The following is a 16,834-nucleotide window of genomic DNA, read 5'->3' as shown; positions in this document are numbered from 1 at the left end:
CCTAGAACACGTGGACGTTCTCAGCAGATGGTGATGTGCAAGAAAAGGCCTGAAGGCATTAAGGAAGCGAGCCGAGCGAGTCCCTGAAAGGAAGCATTCCAGGCAGAGGAGACAGCTGATGCCAAAAGTCGTGACTTGATAGGATGCCTGGAATGTCCAAAGATCACCAAGGATGCCATATACTGTGGCAATTTTAATGGTCAAGACACGAAAGTGGCTTTGCAGGGCAATTCAGGCACAAGGAGTGAAGGGGTGGCTCTGGGGGTGTTCCAGGGATGAGGCCCACTTTTCAGGTGCCACACATGCTCACAGGCTCCTCCCCAGCTACCAATTAGTCAGCTCTGTTAGGAGTCCTTTGTCCCTTGGGGAAGTTTTAATGTCTGATTGATTTGGTTTTGATCAAAGACAACATTTCTAAGTTAAAGTAGCATCCTATGAAGCACTTCCTAAGACCTTCCCTTTAAAATACTAAAAAAGAAAATTTCAAAACAGATCTGAAAAATAGACTATCAGTCAAGCATTTGCATACTGTGGGAACCAACTTGAAGTCTTGTGGGCCTTTGCCAGAATTAGCCCTATGTATCAAAGGCACCACTGACCAGTGGTGTGATGCTCCTCCATTCCATAGACCCACCACCACCCTTAACTCCAAGAGTCTACTTGACCATCAAACCATCAGCCACCATCCTGCCACCCACAAGGGACTTTCTGAATCATCAGGAAATGAACCAAGATCCACCACTCTCCTGATCCCCTCCAGGGACTTCCTATGTCCACAAGGACTTCATGGTCACCAGGTTATCTAGTCAGCATGTAGGTTTGGAGTCAGAAGGAACTTAAAGAACAGAGTAAAATTGTAGTCTTCCCACTGTTTCATCTGATGGAGAATGAGTGGCTGGATGAAGTTTTAGGATGTTCTTCAAGAAGAGAGTGGGTCTTCCTGGTAGGAGTACAATAGAATTAAGAGTGCTCATTGGCTTCAAAACATAGCCTGCAGCAACATACCCCTTAGGCCATGGAATGCCTCCTCTGTGGGTCCAACCTTGTGGCCTGGTCCTTCCAGGCCCCTTGTTGGGGTGAGGCCACATTTGCACCCTGAGTGACTTCCCAGTCTACTACCAGTGGCCAGAAATACCCTTCTGGAGCTGATGACTCTCCCTATGAAAGGTATTTCTATCAGCTATTATCATACTACTGTGAAACAACCTACCACCACAGTCACAGATCACAACTGCAAGCATTTCTTTATCTTGCCTACGTCTGTCTTCAAGCCACAGGTTTGGCTCAAGATTTTCATGGGTTCAGATCTATTCCCATTTTTTCCCATATTCTCCTTGAACCATCTCATGGCAAGCGGTAATTGTACAAGAAGCAAAAACCAAGCACACACATCATCAGCTTCTGTTGCCTGCCTCAGGAAAGACGCCTTAAGTCACATGACATCTGTGCACATTCCTTTAGCCAGAACAAGTCACATGGCCAACCTAACAATCGATGGGATGTGAAAGTAGACTCTGGCCCAAGGGAAGAGCACATGAGTGAGTATTTGCTGAACAATTCTCTAGCATATCACAAGGAACCAACTTTCCTGGCAAATGTAACCTTGTGCCTTACTCTACCCTATGTCCAGGAGCTCCAGGTGCAATTAATGAAAAGTCCAGTGACCCTGAGGAACCTGGACCCACTTCTGCTGTTGACAGTTTTGCTTCCAGCAAGCAAAGATTTTTACACAAAAGTGGGACCATTCAGGACCAGCAGCCAGATAATATTGTGTGACTCAACCACATGTATACTGTGAGGTGGCAAGGTGACACCCAGAGGGTGGCTGTGACCCTAACAAGGAGTCACAGGATCATATTTCTGCTTCTTTGAACCTTTTCTCCAATCTATTGACTGTTGAGGGCCTGGTTTCTTGGCAGTGACTCTCGGGCACTCTTGAGCAGTCTTTCAGCTCCACCTCCTAGGAAATAACTAGACCCCTACAACTTCAGCTCTCCCAGACTCCCTCTCCCCCTTCCAAGGCTGGCCAGTCATGGGCATCACCGTGCCACTGCCTTCTGTCACCACAAAGATGCTGTGTCACAGCCAAACAGAAGATCTCGGTCATTCAGAAATGACACCGACTGCTCACACATCTGTAGTCAGCTGACCTTGGCTAGGTTTGTGTGTCTCAGGGCTGGCTGGTCAGTGACCTAGACCGAGCCTGGCTAGTCTCCAGGATGACTAGAGTGACTTGGCTCTCTTCCAGATGCCTCCCAGCCTAGCCCAAGCATGTTGTCATGGTGACTGCCAAAGTGCAGAAGCTTAAGGAGAACGTGCAAGGACTGTTGGCGCATGCTCACTTCATTCTCTTGTCTGAAGTTGCATAGCCAAACACGGGTTCATTTGTGAGGGCCTCGGTAAACAAAAAAACAGACTGGCAGAGCAAGGTAAATAACAGAAAGTTATTTCCTTACAATTCACAGGCCAGAAATCCAAGCTCAAGATGTTGTTGAGTCGTTTCCTTCTAAAGACCTCACTCCTTGGTCTACAAACGGGCCTTACTCCTTGTGTCTTCAGCCATCATTTCTGTTTGTCTACATCCTAATCTCTGTTGCTGAATTAGGGTCTATTCTAATGACCTCATCTTAGTTAGGTTTTTTTTATGGCTATAAAGAGACGCCATGATCACGGCAACTCTTATAAGGGGAATATTTAATTGTGGTAGCTTGCTTACAGTTCAGAGGTTCAGTTCACCATGGCAGGGAGCATGGCGGCATGCAGGCAGGCATGGTGCTGGAGAAATAACTGAGTGTCCTACATCTTGCAGGCAACAGGAAGTCAAGTGATTGTCACACTGAGTGAAACTTGAGAAAAGAGACCTCAAAGCCCATCCCCACAGTGACACACTTCCTCCAACAAGGCCACACCTCCTAATAGTGCCACTCCTTTTGGGGACCATTTTCTTTCAAACCACCACATTCTATTCCCTGGTCCCTAAAGGCTTATAGCCACATCATAATACAAAAAAAAAATGCATTCAACCCAACTTCAAAAGTCCCTATAATCTGTAACAGTCTTAAACTTATTTCAAAATCCAAAGTCTCTTTTGAGATGCATGACAATCTCTTACCTGTAAAAATCAAAATCAAAAAGCAGATCACATACTTCCAACCTATAATGTCATAGGATATACGTTACCATTCCAAAACACAGGGAAGGGAGCATAGCAAGAAATACTGCGGACCAAAATAAGATCGAAAAGCAGCTGGGCAAACTCCCAACTCCTTTGATCTACAATAAACCTTCTCTTCCACCATATCTGGGAGCAGTCATGTCCTTCCTTTTTTATTTCTTTTTTTCATTCACCCACATGTAGTAAGCTTTCTTGTTGGACTATCTTTGGATCACCAGCACCCAAATAATGACACAGAGACATTCTTATTAATTATGGAAGCTTAGCCTTTAGCTTAGGCTTGTCCCCAACTAGCTCTTATAACTCAAATTAACCTGCTTCTATTAATCTATGTTCTGCCACGTGGCTTTTACCTTTCCTTGGTATGGCATATCAGACTTGATCTGAGTCTACTGGCAAACTCCCTGTGCCTAGATTCCTCTGGAGTTTCTCTCTTTCTCTGGAAGTCCTATCTATTCTCTCCAGCCTATTGGCCATTCAGCTCTTTATTAAACCAATTAGAAGATTCCTTAGGCAGAGACACAGCTTTACAGTGTACAAAAAGATTATCCCACAACTCCCACCTGGCAGAATTATGTTCTTCCTGATAAGGGTGCAGGGGACTTAGTGATGGTTGTGACCCTATACCTGCCTCATGCCTGTTAGAAGTATGTCTTTGGTATGGGAATCAGAGCCTGATGGATAGTCAGTCCTAGTGAGTGTGAGTGAATTTACATCCTGGCATCCTAAATTTCACTTATCTCTAATGGGCCTAGTGTAATAGATTAAATGTAATTGGCCCTCATAAGCTCATAGGGAGTGGCACTATTAGGAGGTGTGGCTTTGTTGGAGTAGGTGTGGCCTTGTTGGAGAAAGTTTTTGTCACTGTGTGGATGGACTTTGAGATCTCATATATGCTCAAGCCGCATCCAGTGTCTCAGACCACTTTCTGTTGCCTGTGAGTCAAGATGTAAGAACCCTCAGGTCTTTCTCTAGTACCATGTCTTCCTGCATGCTGCCATGTCCACTATGATGATAATGGACTAAACCTCTGAACTGTAAGTAGACCCAATTAAATGTTTTCCTTTATAAGAGTTGCTGTGGTCATGGCATCTCTTCACAGCAATAGAAACCCTAACTAAGACAGAAGTTGTTACCAGGGATTGGGATATTGCTGTGATAGGTCTGACCATGTTTTTGTTTGGAGGAATTTGGACTTTGGTACTTTGGATTAGGAAAGCAGTGGAATGCTTTAAGCACTGCTTAAGGGGCCATACTAGTAGGAGCATGGAAGACAGTGGTGCTGAGTGTGATTTGATGAACTGTGAGAGCCTAGCTCAAGAGGTTTCAGAAGGAAAAAAATGTTAGTATGTTGTCTAGAGATCATTCTTGTGATATTTTGGTGAAGAATGTGGTTGCTTTTTGCTCTTTTCTGGAGTCTACCTAAGCCTAAAGTGAAGAGTTTTGGATTAATTTCATTGGCAGAGGAAATCTCAAAATATCCTAGTATTGACTCTGTTCTATGGTTATTACTGGTCACTCTTATACAGATTTATAATGAAAAGTAACAAACTGAGCAAGGAAAAAAGAAAATGTACAATTTGAGGAGAAAAGGAGCACCAGGAAGTGGAATGGAGCTAAGTTTTGTATTCAAGGAGATAAACAGATTAAGAAATGGAATAAAGGTAGTGGTGACCTCAGGGCAAGAGCCCACCCAGCTAAATTTCCAACTTGTGAAAAGGAATTGAAAAACAGCTTAAAGCAGGGTGAGATGATGCACACCTTTAATCCCAGCACTGGGAAGGCAGAGACTGGTGGATCTCTGAGTCTGAGGCCATCAAGGTCTACAGATCCAGTTTCAGGACAGCCAAGTTTAGGCAATAAAGGAAACCATCAAAAACAGAAAGTTGGGGCCAAGTGGTGGTGGCGCACCCCTTTAATCCCAGCACTTGGAAGGCAGAGCCAGGCGGATCTCTGTGAGTTCGAGGCCAGCCTGGGCTACAGAGAGAGTTCCAGGAAAGGCACAAAACTACACAAAGAAACCCTGTCTCAAAAAACCAAAGAAACAAAAAAAACAAACAAACAAAAAAAAAAAAACAACCAGAAAGTTGGTTAAGATGTAATTGAACAAGGGGGCCATGTTCCAGCCCCAGTAAGCAACAGAACTTGGCAGCATTGGCTACATGGTTCTGGAGTTAAGGATAGAAGAAAGGGGCTATAGAATTTGCCACCACTACTAAGGAAAGCTAATGAGGCCAGGCATTCGTCAGGGGTATCCCTGAATGGAGGCTTAGAGAGGTCATTGCATGATGCTGTGAAGGTGAAGCCTGTATTGTTTTGGAGATCCCAAGATAATGGAGATGCTAGAGCCGTGGGATATCTGACAAGGAGAGATGCTAACAGTGGAACAAGCCCAAGAGAAATAAGCATATTGCAGTCAACAGAACTGAAAGGAGTTGGAGATCTGAAGAGCATCAGACATGGAGATACAGAGTTTGGAGTTTTCGGTCTTGCTTTGGTCCAGTATTTCCTCACTATGCTCCCTTCCTTAGATTTTGGAATGGTAATATATATCCTGTGACATTATATGTTGGAAGTATGTGATCTTGTTTTTTATTTTGATTTTATAGGGGATTACAGTTAAGAGATTTCATGAATCTCAGAAGAGACTTTGAACTTTGGACTTGAAAACATTGTTAAGACTGTGATAGACTATGAAGACTTTTGAAGTTGGACTAAATGTGTTTTGCATTATGATATTGTTACAAGTTTGTGGGGCCGGGGAGTGGAATGTGGTAGTTTGAATGTAATTGGCCCCCATAAGCTCATAGGGAGTGGCACTATTAGAAGGTGTGGCTTTATTGGAGTAGGTATGGCCTTGTTGGAGGAAGTGTGTCACTATGGAGATAGACTTTGAGGTCTCATATATGTTCAAGCTACACCCATTGCTTCAGACAACTTCCTATTGCCTGGGGGTCAAAATGTAAGAACCCTCAGCTCCTTCTCCAGCACCATGTCTGCCTGCATGCAGCCATGTCCCACCATGATGATAATGGACTGAACCTCTGAACTGTAAGTGAATCATTTAAATGTTTTCCTTTATAAGAGTTGCTGTGGTCATGGTGTTTATTCACAGCAATAGAAACCCAATTAAGACACCTGATTAGCATATTACTACTTATCTTTCAGATATTTTGGAAGCAGAGCTTCTTTAGCTAAATTCCACTTGTGTGACTTAATGTCTCCTAAACAAATCTATTAGCAAGTCCTTTATAACACCAATTCTATCACTCTGAGTTTCTTCTACATCAATACCACCTAAAGAAAACAAGTACATGCAAAAATGTGTGAACTGGAGCTGGAGGAATGATGACTCAGTGCTTAAGAGCACTGGCTACTTTTTCAAAGGACTGAGCTTCTATTCCCAGCACCTACATGACAGTTCACAAACATCTGTAACTTCCAGTTCCAGGGAATCTGACACTGTCCTGGCCTCTGCAAGTACCAGGCTTGGTGTACAGACATACATGCAGGCAAAACACCCACACACATAAAATAATCTTTTTAAATACAGTCACACAAAATATGGCTGACTCTAATCCTCTCATAATTTACTTATCCTTAATGAGAGAAGCCAAGCTCAAAAAATCTATATGCTGTTGTTGTTCCAAATATGGAAATTTTTTTTTTTTTTTTTTTTTTTTTTTTTTTGGTTTTTCGAGACAGGGTTTCTCTGTGTAGCTTTGCGCCTTTCCTGGAACTCACTTGGTAGTCCAGGCTGGCCTCGAACTCACAGAGATCCGCCTGGCTCTGCCTCCCGAGTGCTGGGATTAAAGGCGTGCGCCACCACCGCCCGGCCAAATATGGAAATTTTAAGGCCAGCAAACAAATAAAAAAAAAATAGCATTTGATGATGGATGTCTTCCTGTATGCTGTGAATATATGTGTTGCTCTCATTGGCTAATAAAGCAGCTTTGGCCTATGACAAGGCAGCTTAGAGGCAGGCAGGAAATCCAAGTGGAGATACAGAGACAAGGGGAGAGTCTGGGGAGACGTGAGCCCGCAGTCCAAGGAGCAACATGTGATAGGACACAGGTAAAGCCATGGAACATGTGGTGATACATAGATTAATAGAAATTGGTTGATTTAAGTTATAAAAGCTAGCTAGCAAGGAGCTTAAACCATAGGCCATACAGTTTGTAATTAATATTAAGCCTCTGAGTGATTATTTTATAAGCAGCTGTGGGACTGTGGATGGGAGAGATTTGTCTGGACCCTGAGGTTAGGCAAGACCAGAGAAACTTCTGGCTACAAGCATTAGGGTCCAGTCCTTTGGAAAAGACAGAGGCACTTGTGTTTGAGAAGTCTAGTGAGTGTTTACCAACAACACTCATGAGCTGGATCCTTGTGTCCTCAAAACCAGAGGTACTGGGATGTTGTTGCTAAAACACCTTCCCTGGGACGATGTAAACATTGTCCTCCTTCTAAAATCCCCAAGACAAATCAATTCTACCAAAGTTCACTCTGGGGAACCAATGAGTTCATTAGACTTACAGAGCAATGGTTGGAGGGTTATGATCTGGTGCATGGTTGACCTGAAAACAGCCACCCTGGAAGGTCTGCATCCAACATGGATGATGACTTCCTGTAGCTTCGTAGACAAAGTCTCCTCCTTCTCCATCTACTTTCTTTACCCCTTCCTAAGAGCTCCCCCATCCCTGGGGATAAGGTTGTGTGTGATTAGGGCAGAATTTCCTACAGCTGGCTGGGAGGAGTAGCAGGATACTCGGGGAGGGCAGTTTGCCTCAACAGATAGTCATGTACATCAGAGGTAGAACCTAGTGGGCCAGGGGAATGGCCCTCATGAATGGATCATTTCTTATGTGAGTCCAGCTCTCATGATAAGTGGTTGTTATAAAGCAAGCCCACCTCTCATGAGCCTCTTCTCTCACACACCTGCCTTCCCTTCAAATTTTTACCATGAGTTGAAATGACGGGAGGCGGCACCAGAGTCTAAACAGATCCTGGCACCTCATCTGTCTTCTCAGCCTTGAGAACTGTGCACCAAAACACACTCCTATTCTTTATAAACAACCCAGTTTCTGGGGTTCTGTTATGGAAGTTCATGAAATGGGCTTTGGCAGTTGTCTAGTTAGAATTAACTGTCAACTTGACATTGCTTAAAATCACCTGGGGTGGGAGGGCAGGAGTCTCAGGTGAAGACTCATCTAATAGATTGATCCCTGGGGATATCTGTAAAGGACTATCTTGATAGAATTGAATTAATTGATGGATGTAATGGATGCACTGTGGGCAGTATAGGTGGTCCTTGGTTGTATAAGCATAAGCCTGTGAGTGGGCCAGTGAAAGAGCCGGAAAGCAGCGTTCTTCCATGGTCTCTGCTTCAGGTTCCTGCCCTGACTTCCTTTACTGAGGGACTGTGGCCTGAACGTGTAAGTCAGGTGAACCTACCCCACCCCCACCCCACTAAGTTGCGTTTTGTCAGAGTATTTCATCACAGTGACAGATAGCAACAGAGTGGAACTAGAAGAGCCATACTGGGAATGTTTTCTTTCTTTACATGAGTGGTGGTACAACACTGTGCACTCCGATAGTTTATTCATCACATATTTGTATTTTGAGTAATTTCTATAAAACATGTATACTTGTGCCAGTTCCTAATTTGAGTCCAGTGAGACAGAATATCCAACAGCCAAAAGAATACACAAAGTGGGTTTCCTACTTACAGACAGGCACCAAGGGACATCAGAAACCTAGGGTCCATTGCTAGCTCTTCCCCCAAGGCCCTGGAAAATGGCTCAGGGTAGAAGTAATCTTGTTTGTGGATGTTCCACTTACAGCTCAATGGGGACTCCAGAGAGCAGCATTTTAACCTTGGACATGACTTGCATGACCAAAGCACTGGAGGACATTCTGATTCCAAGGGTCCTGGAACAGAGCCTGGGTAGTTCCAAGACCCTCCAGATCTCAGGGCTTTGTGCTGCCAGCACATTTGACATTTTGAGGACCATTGGTTAGAAAGAGGCAACAACTGGGTCAGTCCAAGATCAACCAGAGAACTGCCCTGCATGCCACATGTTGTACTTTCAAGAACTGAAGAGAAACAAAGCATTGTTTACAGAAAATATAGAAACTTAGTGCGGGGGATGAGTGAGGAGGGTAACTCGGGGGGGGGGGGGGGGGTGAGAACAACCAAGTCACACACATGCGTGAATGTGTTGCAATGAAACTCACTATTTTGTACAATTAATATATGCTGATTGTGAACAAAAAAACTGAGAAGAAGCTGTATCTGCAGAGATTGATCAGCTGGTTAGAAAGTCAGTACTAGGGAGATAATGGAATGTTGTAGATCCAAAAGGCTAGTTACCTTCTTGGGCTAATTCTAGCCCTCTGGAATAGCCATTCTCTGCCCACCTCGGTGTCTGAGCTAACGTCCTATGACTGATAGATAAAGATCCTTTTAGAAGCTATTAACTTAGCAGATCACTAGCTTGTACCAACCCAAAAGCTAAGAATGTCATCAGAGAATATCTTGGGACTATAGAAAAGCTCCCCCCATCTTGCTCTACCTGCCTCTCTGATGTACCCACTAATGTATTTTAAATTTGCCTTAATTTATTACTTCCTTTGTTCTGTAAAACTATAAAAAGTTCGTGAAACTGCTTCCACTTTGGAGCATGGAATTTGGGGGTAATCCAGCCATGTTACTCCAAATGGCTCCAGAACAAACTATCTCTTGTTCCCTTTAAGATGAAAGTTATTATTTTGTGTCAGCATAATAGAAGAAAACAATCTTAAAAAGCAATGATTCTTAAGCTGGCCATGGTGGCTCACAGCTTCAATTCCAGCACTAAGGAGGCAGAGGCAGGCAAGACCTCTGTGAGGCCAGCCTGGTCTACATAGTGAGTTAGAAGTTTGAAAAAAATTGTTAAGATTCAGGTTGGAGAAGGAGCCTGAGATGTCTGGCTTTCTGGCTGTGGTTCTAAGGACCAGGATATGGACAGAAAACAAAGAGGAGAATTTACAAGATGTTCTAAGTAACACTCATAAAATACAAGCAAGAATTGAAGGAGAGAGGAGGAAGAGGGGGATGGGGAGGAGGGGAGCCGGCAAGTTTTCTCTACAAAAAGGATGCAGAGGTATAAATTCAGGAGCCTAGAGCCACTACACTTTGAACTTCTACAGCTAAACCTATTCATACCCTGTTACCCATCAGTTCTTCCCCTAGATACATACTCGATAGAAATACATTTGTATTCATGAGAAGACATATACTAGAATGCTCACAGTCACTCTGGTCTAGCAGTTAAACACTTGAAACAAATCTAATGTCTTGTCCATCACCAGAGTGTATCTATAAATCATACCCGTCACACAACAGACTGTGATCTACAGTGAGAACAAATAAATGCTTGCTGCACAGAACCACAAAGACAAATCACAGAGATACGATTATAAGCTCAAGTTTATGTTGTCACCTTGACAAAATCTCGAATCACCTGGGAGATGGGCCTCAGAGCATGTTTGTGGGGGCCCAACTTGATTCCATTATTGATGTGGGAAGACCTATCTTAATTGTAGGTGGGTCCTGGGCTGTGTAATAGAGAACCAGAGCTGCACTCTGGCATGCATGCATTAACCCATTGCTCACCTCAAGTTTCTGCTGCCTTGATTTCCCTTCCGAGATGGACTGTGCCCCTGAACTATGAGCCAGAATAAATCTTTTTTCCCCTTAAGTAGCTTTTGTCTGTGTATTTTATTACAGAAACAGGAAAAGAAACTAGGTAGGAAGATGTTAGAAAGAACTGGGGGTGTCACTAAAAAGCCTGACTGGGTGGTTCTTTAGCCTTTACAGCCGTTTTGTGGCAGAGCTGTGGAAGAGTTTGGCACGTTTGGTTAGAAAAGTTATTGGATGCGGGAGGTAGGGCTTAATGGCTGCTCTGGTAGGGGCTGGGAAAGCAAGAATGCTGAGAGGAAAGGTGGGAAATGGAGGCCTGATTTATGAGGTTGCAGGGGTGAACAGGGACTCGGCTGGAGCTGGGATAGGGGCCATTGGTGTGATATTTTGGCCAAGAATTGGCTTCTTTTTGTCTTTGTCCTAGGAACCTGAGTAAAGTTGAATTTAAAGATAATGGATTGATTAGTTTGTGGGGGAAAGGTGTGAGTAAACTTTGGTCATGGGAACACAGTCAACAAGACAGCTCTATCTGTTAAGATTGGTGCCTTAACGAGAAGCCCCTATACTGCACTAAACAACAACTAAAACAACAAGGTGTCCAGAGGGCAAAGCCCCATCTCTTGGGGGCAGGGCTTCATCTTATAAAGATCCAAATTCGCCGGGCGGTGGTGGCGCACGCCTTTAATCCCAGCACTCGGGAGGCAGAGGCAGGTGGATCTTTGTGAGTTCGAGGCCAGCCTGGTCTACAGAGCGAGATCCAGGAAAAGGCGCAAAGCTACACAGAGAAACCCTGTCTCAAAAAACCAAAAAAAAAAGATCCAAATTCACTTAAAGAAAGAAAGCCTCAGCTGACAGAACGCTGCTCCTTTAAAGCTCTGCCTAGGGCAGGGTCGGCACACACAGTTGTCATAGCTTGACGTAGCTGTGGTCCCAGGGGTCCCAGATCCACCCTGTGCTAGCCACAGGGCTTGGTGGAGTCATCCATGTGGTGCTGGTTTTGAAGGTGTGAGAGAGTGTAAGGTTGAGAGGGTCATGGAGAGTAGCCGAAAGCAGCCAGTGTGTGGCAGGGTCAGAGTCCCTCAAGAGAGGTCCTGAGAGGCCACTGTGTGAAACTGTGAAGAGGAATCCCCGGTAGAGCGTCTGGTATTTTGCAGATGCCAGGACCATAGGACATGCACCAAGGAGAGCTTTGGCATGGCATGGAGCTGGCTCTGCAAAAAATCTGTCTGCTCAGTGTGTCAGAGCTTGAAGTCTCAGGCTACACAAACCTTTCCGAGCCCTGTTGATTACATCACAGTCAGAACCAAATCAGGGGCTAGCAAGATGGCTTGGCAGGTAAAAGCAAACCTAATGACCTAAGGTCAATCTCCAGAACCTACACAGTAGGAGAAACTCAACTTCACAAAGCTGTCCTCTGACCTCCACACACATACTTACTTTGTAACCACAATATGCAGCCTGCCAACAAAAGAACTGGCCGAGAAAAATACCCTGCTTGCTCACACTCTGTTAATCTAAAACAAGTTACTTAGATGTAAATGTATGTGAGTTCTTGGCATGACATTGTTTTAATCATGTAAAGGAAATGAAAAACTTGTTTTTACCTGTATTCATTATAACCATTCACTTGAAAAATAAAATGTAACCACATTGAAATTTTTATATTGCCTGGAAGATTTTGTTGGAATATATAAGCTGTAGAGGAAAAAAGAAAGAAAAAAAAGAGAATACAGAAGGAAACCATCAAGAGTGTGAGTGTCTTTTCCCCTACCCCCTTAGATTAAAAAAAAAAGTCTTAGTACACTGACTCTATGGATTCCCTTTGAGCCCTGTGCTGCTGGAGGCTAGCCCTCATGGCAGAGGTAGGAATGTTTACTGTGCACCATTGTATGTTGGAAATAAACTGTTTCATATTTTAGGAGCTGACAAGTAAGAGACTTTGGACCTTACAGTGTCAGAACTGTTAGTGACTATGGAAACTTTAAAATGGGACTAAATGCATTTCATATTGTAAGATGGTTATGAACTCCTTGAGACAAGAGGTAGAAGGTTATAGCTTAAAAGTGATGTTTTTGAGCCCAGTGTGGTAACGCACACCTTTAACATCAGCACCTAGAGGCAGAGGCAGGCAGATCTCTGAGTTTGAGGCCAGCCTGATCTACAGAGTGAGTTCTAGCACAGCCAGGACTACACAGAGAAACTCTGTCTTGGAAAACCAGAAAAAACTGTTTTGGTGTCAGGCTAAGCAGGGGTAGAGTTCTAAGAGTTTAGGTGTCACATTGATGAAGTCTGCAGTCACCTGGGCGATGGGCTGCTGAGCATGCGTGTGGGGGACTATCTTCTTATGTTAATTGATGTTGGAAGACCCACTTAATCACGAGTGGGACCAACACTTTTTCCCTTAAATTGTTTTCGTCAGTGCATTTTATCACAGCAACAGGAAAAGAAATGAAGACAGTGTGTTTACATTAAATTCAGGAATGAGCTGCTCTCAGAGGTTCAGTTCCTAGCACCCACATGTAGCCCACAGCCATCTGTAACTCCCTTTCCTGGCCTCTGTGGGCACCAGGCATGCACACAGTGCACAGACATACATGCAGGCAAAAGACCCATACATATAAAATAAAACAAAAAAATTTAATGGATTTTTTTAAAGAAATGAGCAAAATTAAAACTAAGATGTCAGGTGTCTTGAGAGTGGCAGCCCTTTGGTCTGATTAGGATCTAAAATGTTCCCCCAAAGTGCAAGGTCTCCCCACTCACTTCCTCTCTCCTTCCCTCCCCCCTCCCTCCCTCTCTTTTCCAGATACCTCCTGCCATAATGCTTCACCACAGGCCCCAAAGCAGTGTGTCCGCAGGGCCCTGGGCAGAAACATCCTAGACTGGGACCCAAAATAAACCTTTCCTCTTTATGAGCCAATCATCTCAGATATTTTCTCACAGTAGCGGAAAGCTGATGGACACATCCTTGGTAAGGTTAATGACTGGGAGAGACACAAAGACCACTTTTGTTTCTTGATGTAACACAATGAGGTTCAAATTTTTTAAAGCACAGCACTCATGATCTGTGTATTGTAGTGTAATTTGTAGTGGTTTTGAAGTAGAATAAGGTAGGAAAAAAGCAGTTATTAGATATGGACTTATCTAGTGATTTACTTAAGGCGCTTTTTGTACTGCCTATTTGCCAAGTATGACTTCATTTGCCACCTAAAACAGAATGACCCGGAGGAATAGCTGAAACAATGGGTCATTGTCCTTAACAACCTGCCAACTGCTTCCTATAGGTCCATAAAATCTTGCTTGCTTCACAGCGCCACCTTGTGGGCTTAGAGTATAAAATGAGACTACAAACAGGACCCTGCTTGGAAGTCTTTGAGGAGCTATCCTGGCCTGGGTCCACCAGAGCCATCTCCTCTCTTCCACTCACTGCTGCCATAGTGCTTACTCCAGAAAGATTCCTGCAACAGTTTGAATGAGAACGCCCCCTACAGGCTCAGGTGTCTGAACACTCGGTCCCCAGTTGGAGATGCTGTTTGGGGCGATTTCGGAGGTTGGGCCTTGGAGGAAGCGTGTCACTGGAGGCAGCTTTGAGAGACTCCAATTCCCTCTCCACTCCTTGCTTCTGGTTGAGGATGTGAGCCTTCAGCTCCAGCATCATGCCTGCCTGCTGCCATCCCCCCCCCTCCCCGCCCAAGATGGCGATGGACCCATCCTTCTGGAACAACCAATCAAGCCAAACCCTCTCTTCTGTAAGTCACCTTTGTCATGACGTTCTGTCACAGCAACAGAAAAGTAACTAATACACAGCTACATTCCAGTAAATAAGTTTATCCTTTTTGATGAAACCTTATTTTGTCTCCATGATGTAGCCAGATTTAATGGGACACAATAAATACATTTATACCTAATACTTATTCCTCACACTTGCATCATTTGCACCAACACATACCAGTATTGTGTGTGCACAACTCTGACATTCAGCTTCACTTGAGGAGCAAACTAAAGTAACACTTCTTACTTATTGATCTAGTAAATGCATTTTTTCCTCCAGACAGGGTTTCTCTGGCTGTCCTGGAACCTGCTCTGTAGGCCAGGCTGGCCTCGAACCCAGAGATGTGCCTGCCTCTGCCTCCCAAGTGCTGGGATTAAAGGCATACATCACCACTGCTCAGTTGTAAATGAGTTTCTTGAAGCATAATTAAACTTTCTCAGCTCAGAATCTGGCATAACAAATGAAATAACTAAACATCTACTAATAACTAAACATCTACTCAAACAACAACAACAAATGAATGATTGAACAAATAAAGAAAATCCCTCGTATTAGGATTTTTATTGTTAATGAAAAGTCAATGGCAATGTAGGAAGAGATACAATTACAATACTATTATCTGTTCATTATTAATTAAAAGGCGGTCCCGTGACGACTTGTTTGGGTCATTCTTTTGAATTCAGAAAGGCTCAGAGAATCCCTCTCAATGCAGCAAGCGCTGTGTTCCCATATGGCCAGAAGGTGGTGCCAGAGGTCACGGCTTGGTCCATGGCTTGGCCTTTCTTCCAGAGAACAGGCCTATTAACGTCCGCCCCTCCGGGCCTGCCTTGTGAGAAAGGGAGCCAGCCACTCTGCCTTGTGTCTCCTTGCAAATGGAAGATGCCTACCACCAGCTGCTGGTGTGAGTGCAGTGGGATGAAGGAAGCACCGGCGTAGACAATGGTATGTGAAGCTTGCCTGTGGAGAGGAGCAAAGGACAATCAGAGCACAGGGACACAGGTGATTGGAAAGTCGGGACAAAGTCCCTGCATTAGAGCCTGGGGTACAGGGGTGGAGGGTCACCATAGCAGAGGCAGGGGCCAACCACCCCTCTCATTCTGTCATGAGGGAATTCCCCCAGGAGACTGGAGAGCTTGCAGTCTGGGTGAGGAAGTGACTTCTAGTCAGCGTTTATTGGTCTATGAGGCAGAAGGGCCTATGAGACAGTAAAGAGAACAGAGTTGTGGGAACGAGGGGAGTCTCCAAAATCTAAGGGGAGAAAGCTGACAAGGGAGGCCCCAGAGGACTGTCACCAGCACTGGGGAGTGGGTCTCCAAGGTTGACGTCATTTTAGCATGGCGTCCTCCTTCCCTTCCCAACTCTGTGAACTTTTTATGTTCAGCTGCTCTTCCATCAGGCACTATTTTAGAAGTACTGGGTACACCGCAGTGAACCTGGAGCTTCCACAGGAGAGCGAGGATGGACAGGAACTGCATAAACAAGGAGACACCAAATAACAAACGGGGAAAGAGAAGCCGTGGAGAGTGGCCAAGGAAGGGAACGGAGTAGGAACCATGGGAAAGGGAGGCTCGGGGGAGTGTCCCCAAAAAGTGTCTGAGTGGAAATCTTTTTTTTTTTTTTTTTTTGGTTTTTCGAGACAGGGTTTCTCTGTGTAGCTTTGCGCCTTTCCTGGAACTCGCTTTGGAGACCAGGCTGGCCTCGAACTCACAGAGATCCACCTGGCTCTGCCTCCCGAGTGCTGGGATTAAAGGCGTGCGCCACCACCGCCCGGCCTGAGTGGAAATCTTAAAGCAGCAAGGTGGGGTGGGAGTTCCAGACAGAGAGAGCAGCCAGGACTGAGCGGGGGAGGAGGTAGCAAGTGGATCTGGGGACATCTCACAGGGTGCCCGGCAAGCAGCACCTTGGTTCTCCAGTGTGAGGGTGGCCACCGGAAACCAGGGAGGCTGGACTGGCCATCCTGGCTGTGTGGTCAACAGGCTGAAGGAGGAGGTTACGGAGGAACGCCATCTAGCAGGCTGTTGCAGCCTTTCAAAGCAGAAACGCAGGAACAGTGGGGGGGTTGAAAGGATTAGACTCCAGATGTGTAAGAGTTGATGAGACTCACCTATGGCAGTTCAGGTGATGAGGCGTGGATAGTGACCTGGGTGTTCTCCTGAAGCCAAAGGATGGCAGTAGCACTCACTCAGATGAGGAAGAGTGCGGCGGG

At 44.8% G+C, this 16,834-nt stretch overlaps 1 protein-coding gene across 2 annotated transcripts in view; it reads left to right on the top strand.

The window, feature by feature from the left end:
- Adra1d (adrenoceptor alpha 1D) overlaps nucleotides 1-16,834 on the top strand; it is a 60,294-nt gene that overhangs the window by 23,499 nt on the left and 19,961 nt on the right. The window contains exon 2 of one of the 2 annotated variants that reach the window (XM_052722435.1): nucleotides 13,663-14,766. The exons of the other annotated variant lie outside the window; for it this stretch is intronic. Within the exon in view, the coding sequence (XP_052578395.1) occupies nucleotides 13,663-13,754 (92 nt within the window). The 3' untranslated portion in view covers nucleotides 13,755-14,766. Of the gene's footprint in view, nucleotides 1-13,662; nucleotides 14,767-16,834 lie in introns of those variants that run through there. 2 annotated transcript variants of the gene reach the window in all.

This window comes from Peromyscus californicus, unplaced genomic scaffold, assembly GCF_007827085.1.
Source record: "Peromyscus californicus insignis strain IS unplaced genomic scaffold, ASM782708v3 Scaffold_7__1_contigs__length_154581171, whole genome shotgun sequence".
NCBI classification, from domain to species: Eukaryota; Metazoa; Chordata; class Mammalia; order Rodentia; family Cricetidae; genus Peromyscus; species Peromyscus californicus.
Note: the sequence above shows the minus strand (reverse complement) of the source record. Positions and strands in the feature narration are given on the sequence as shown.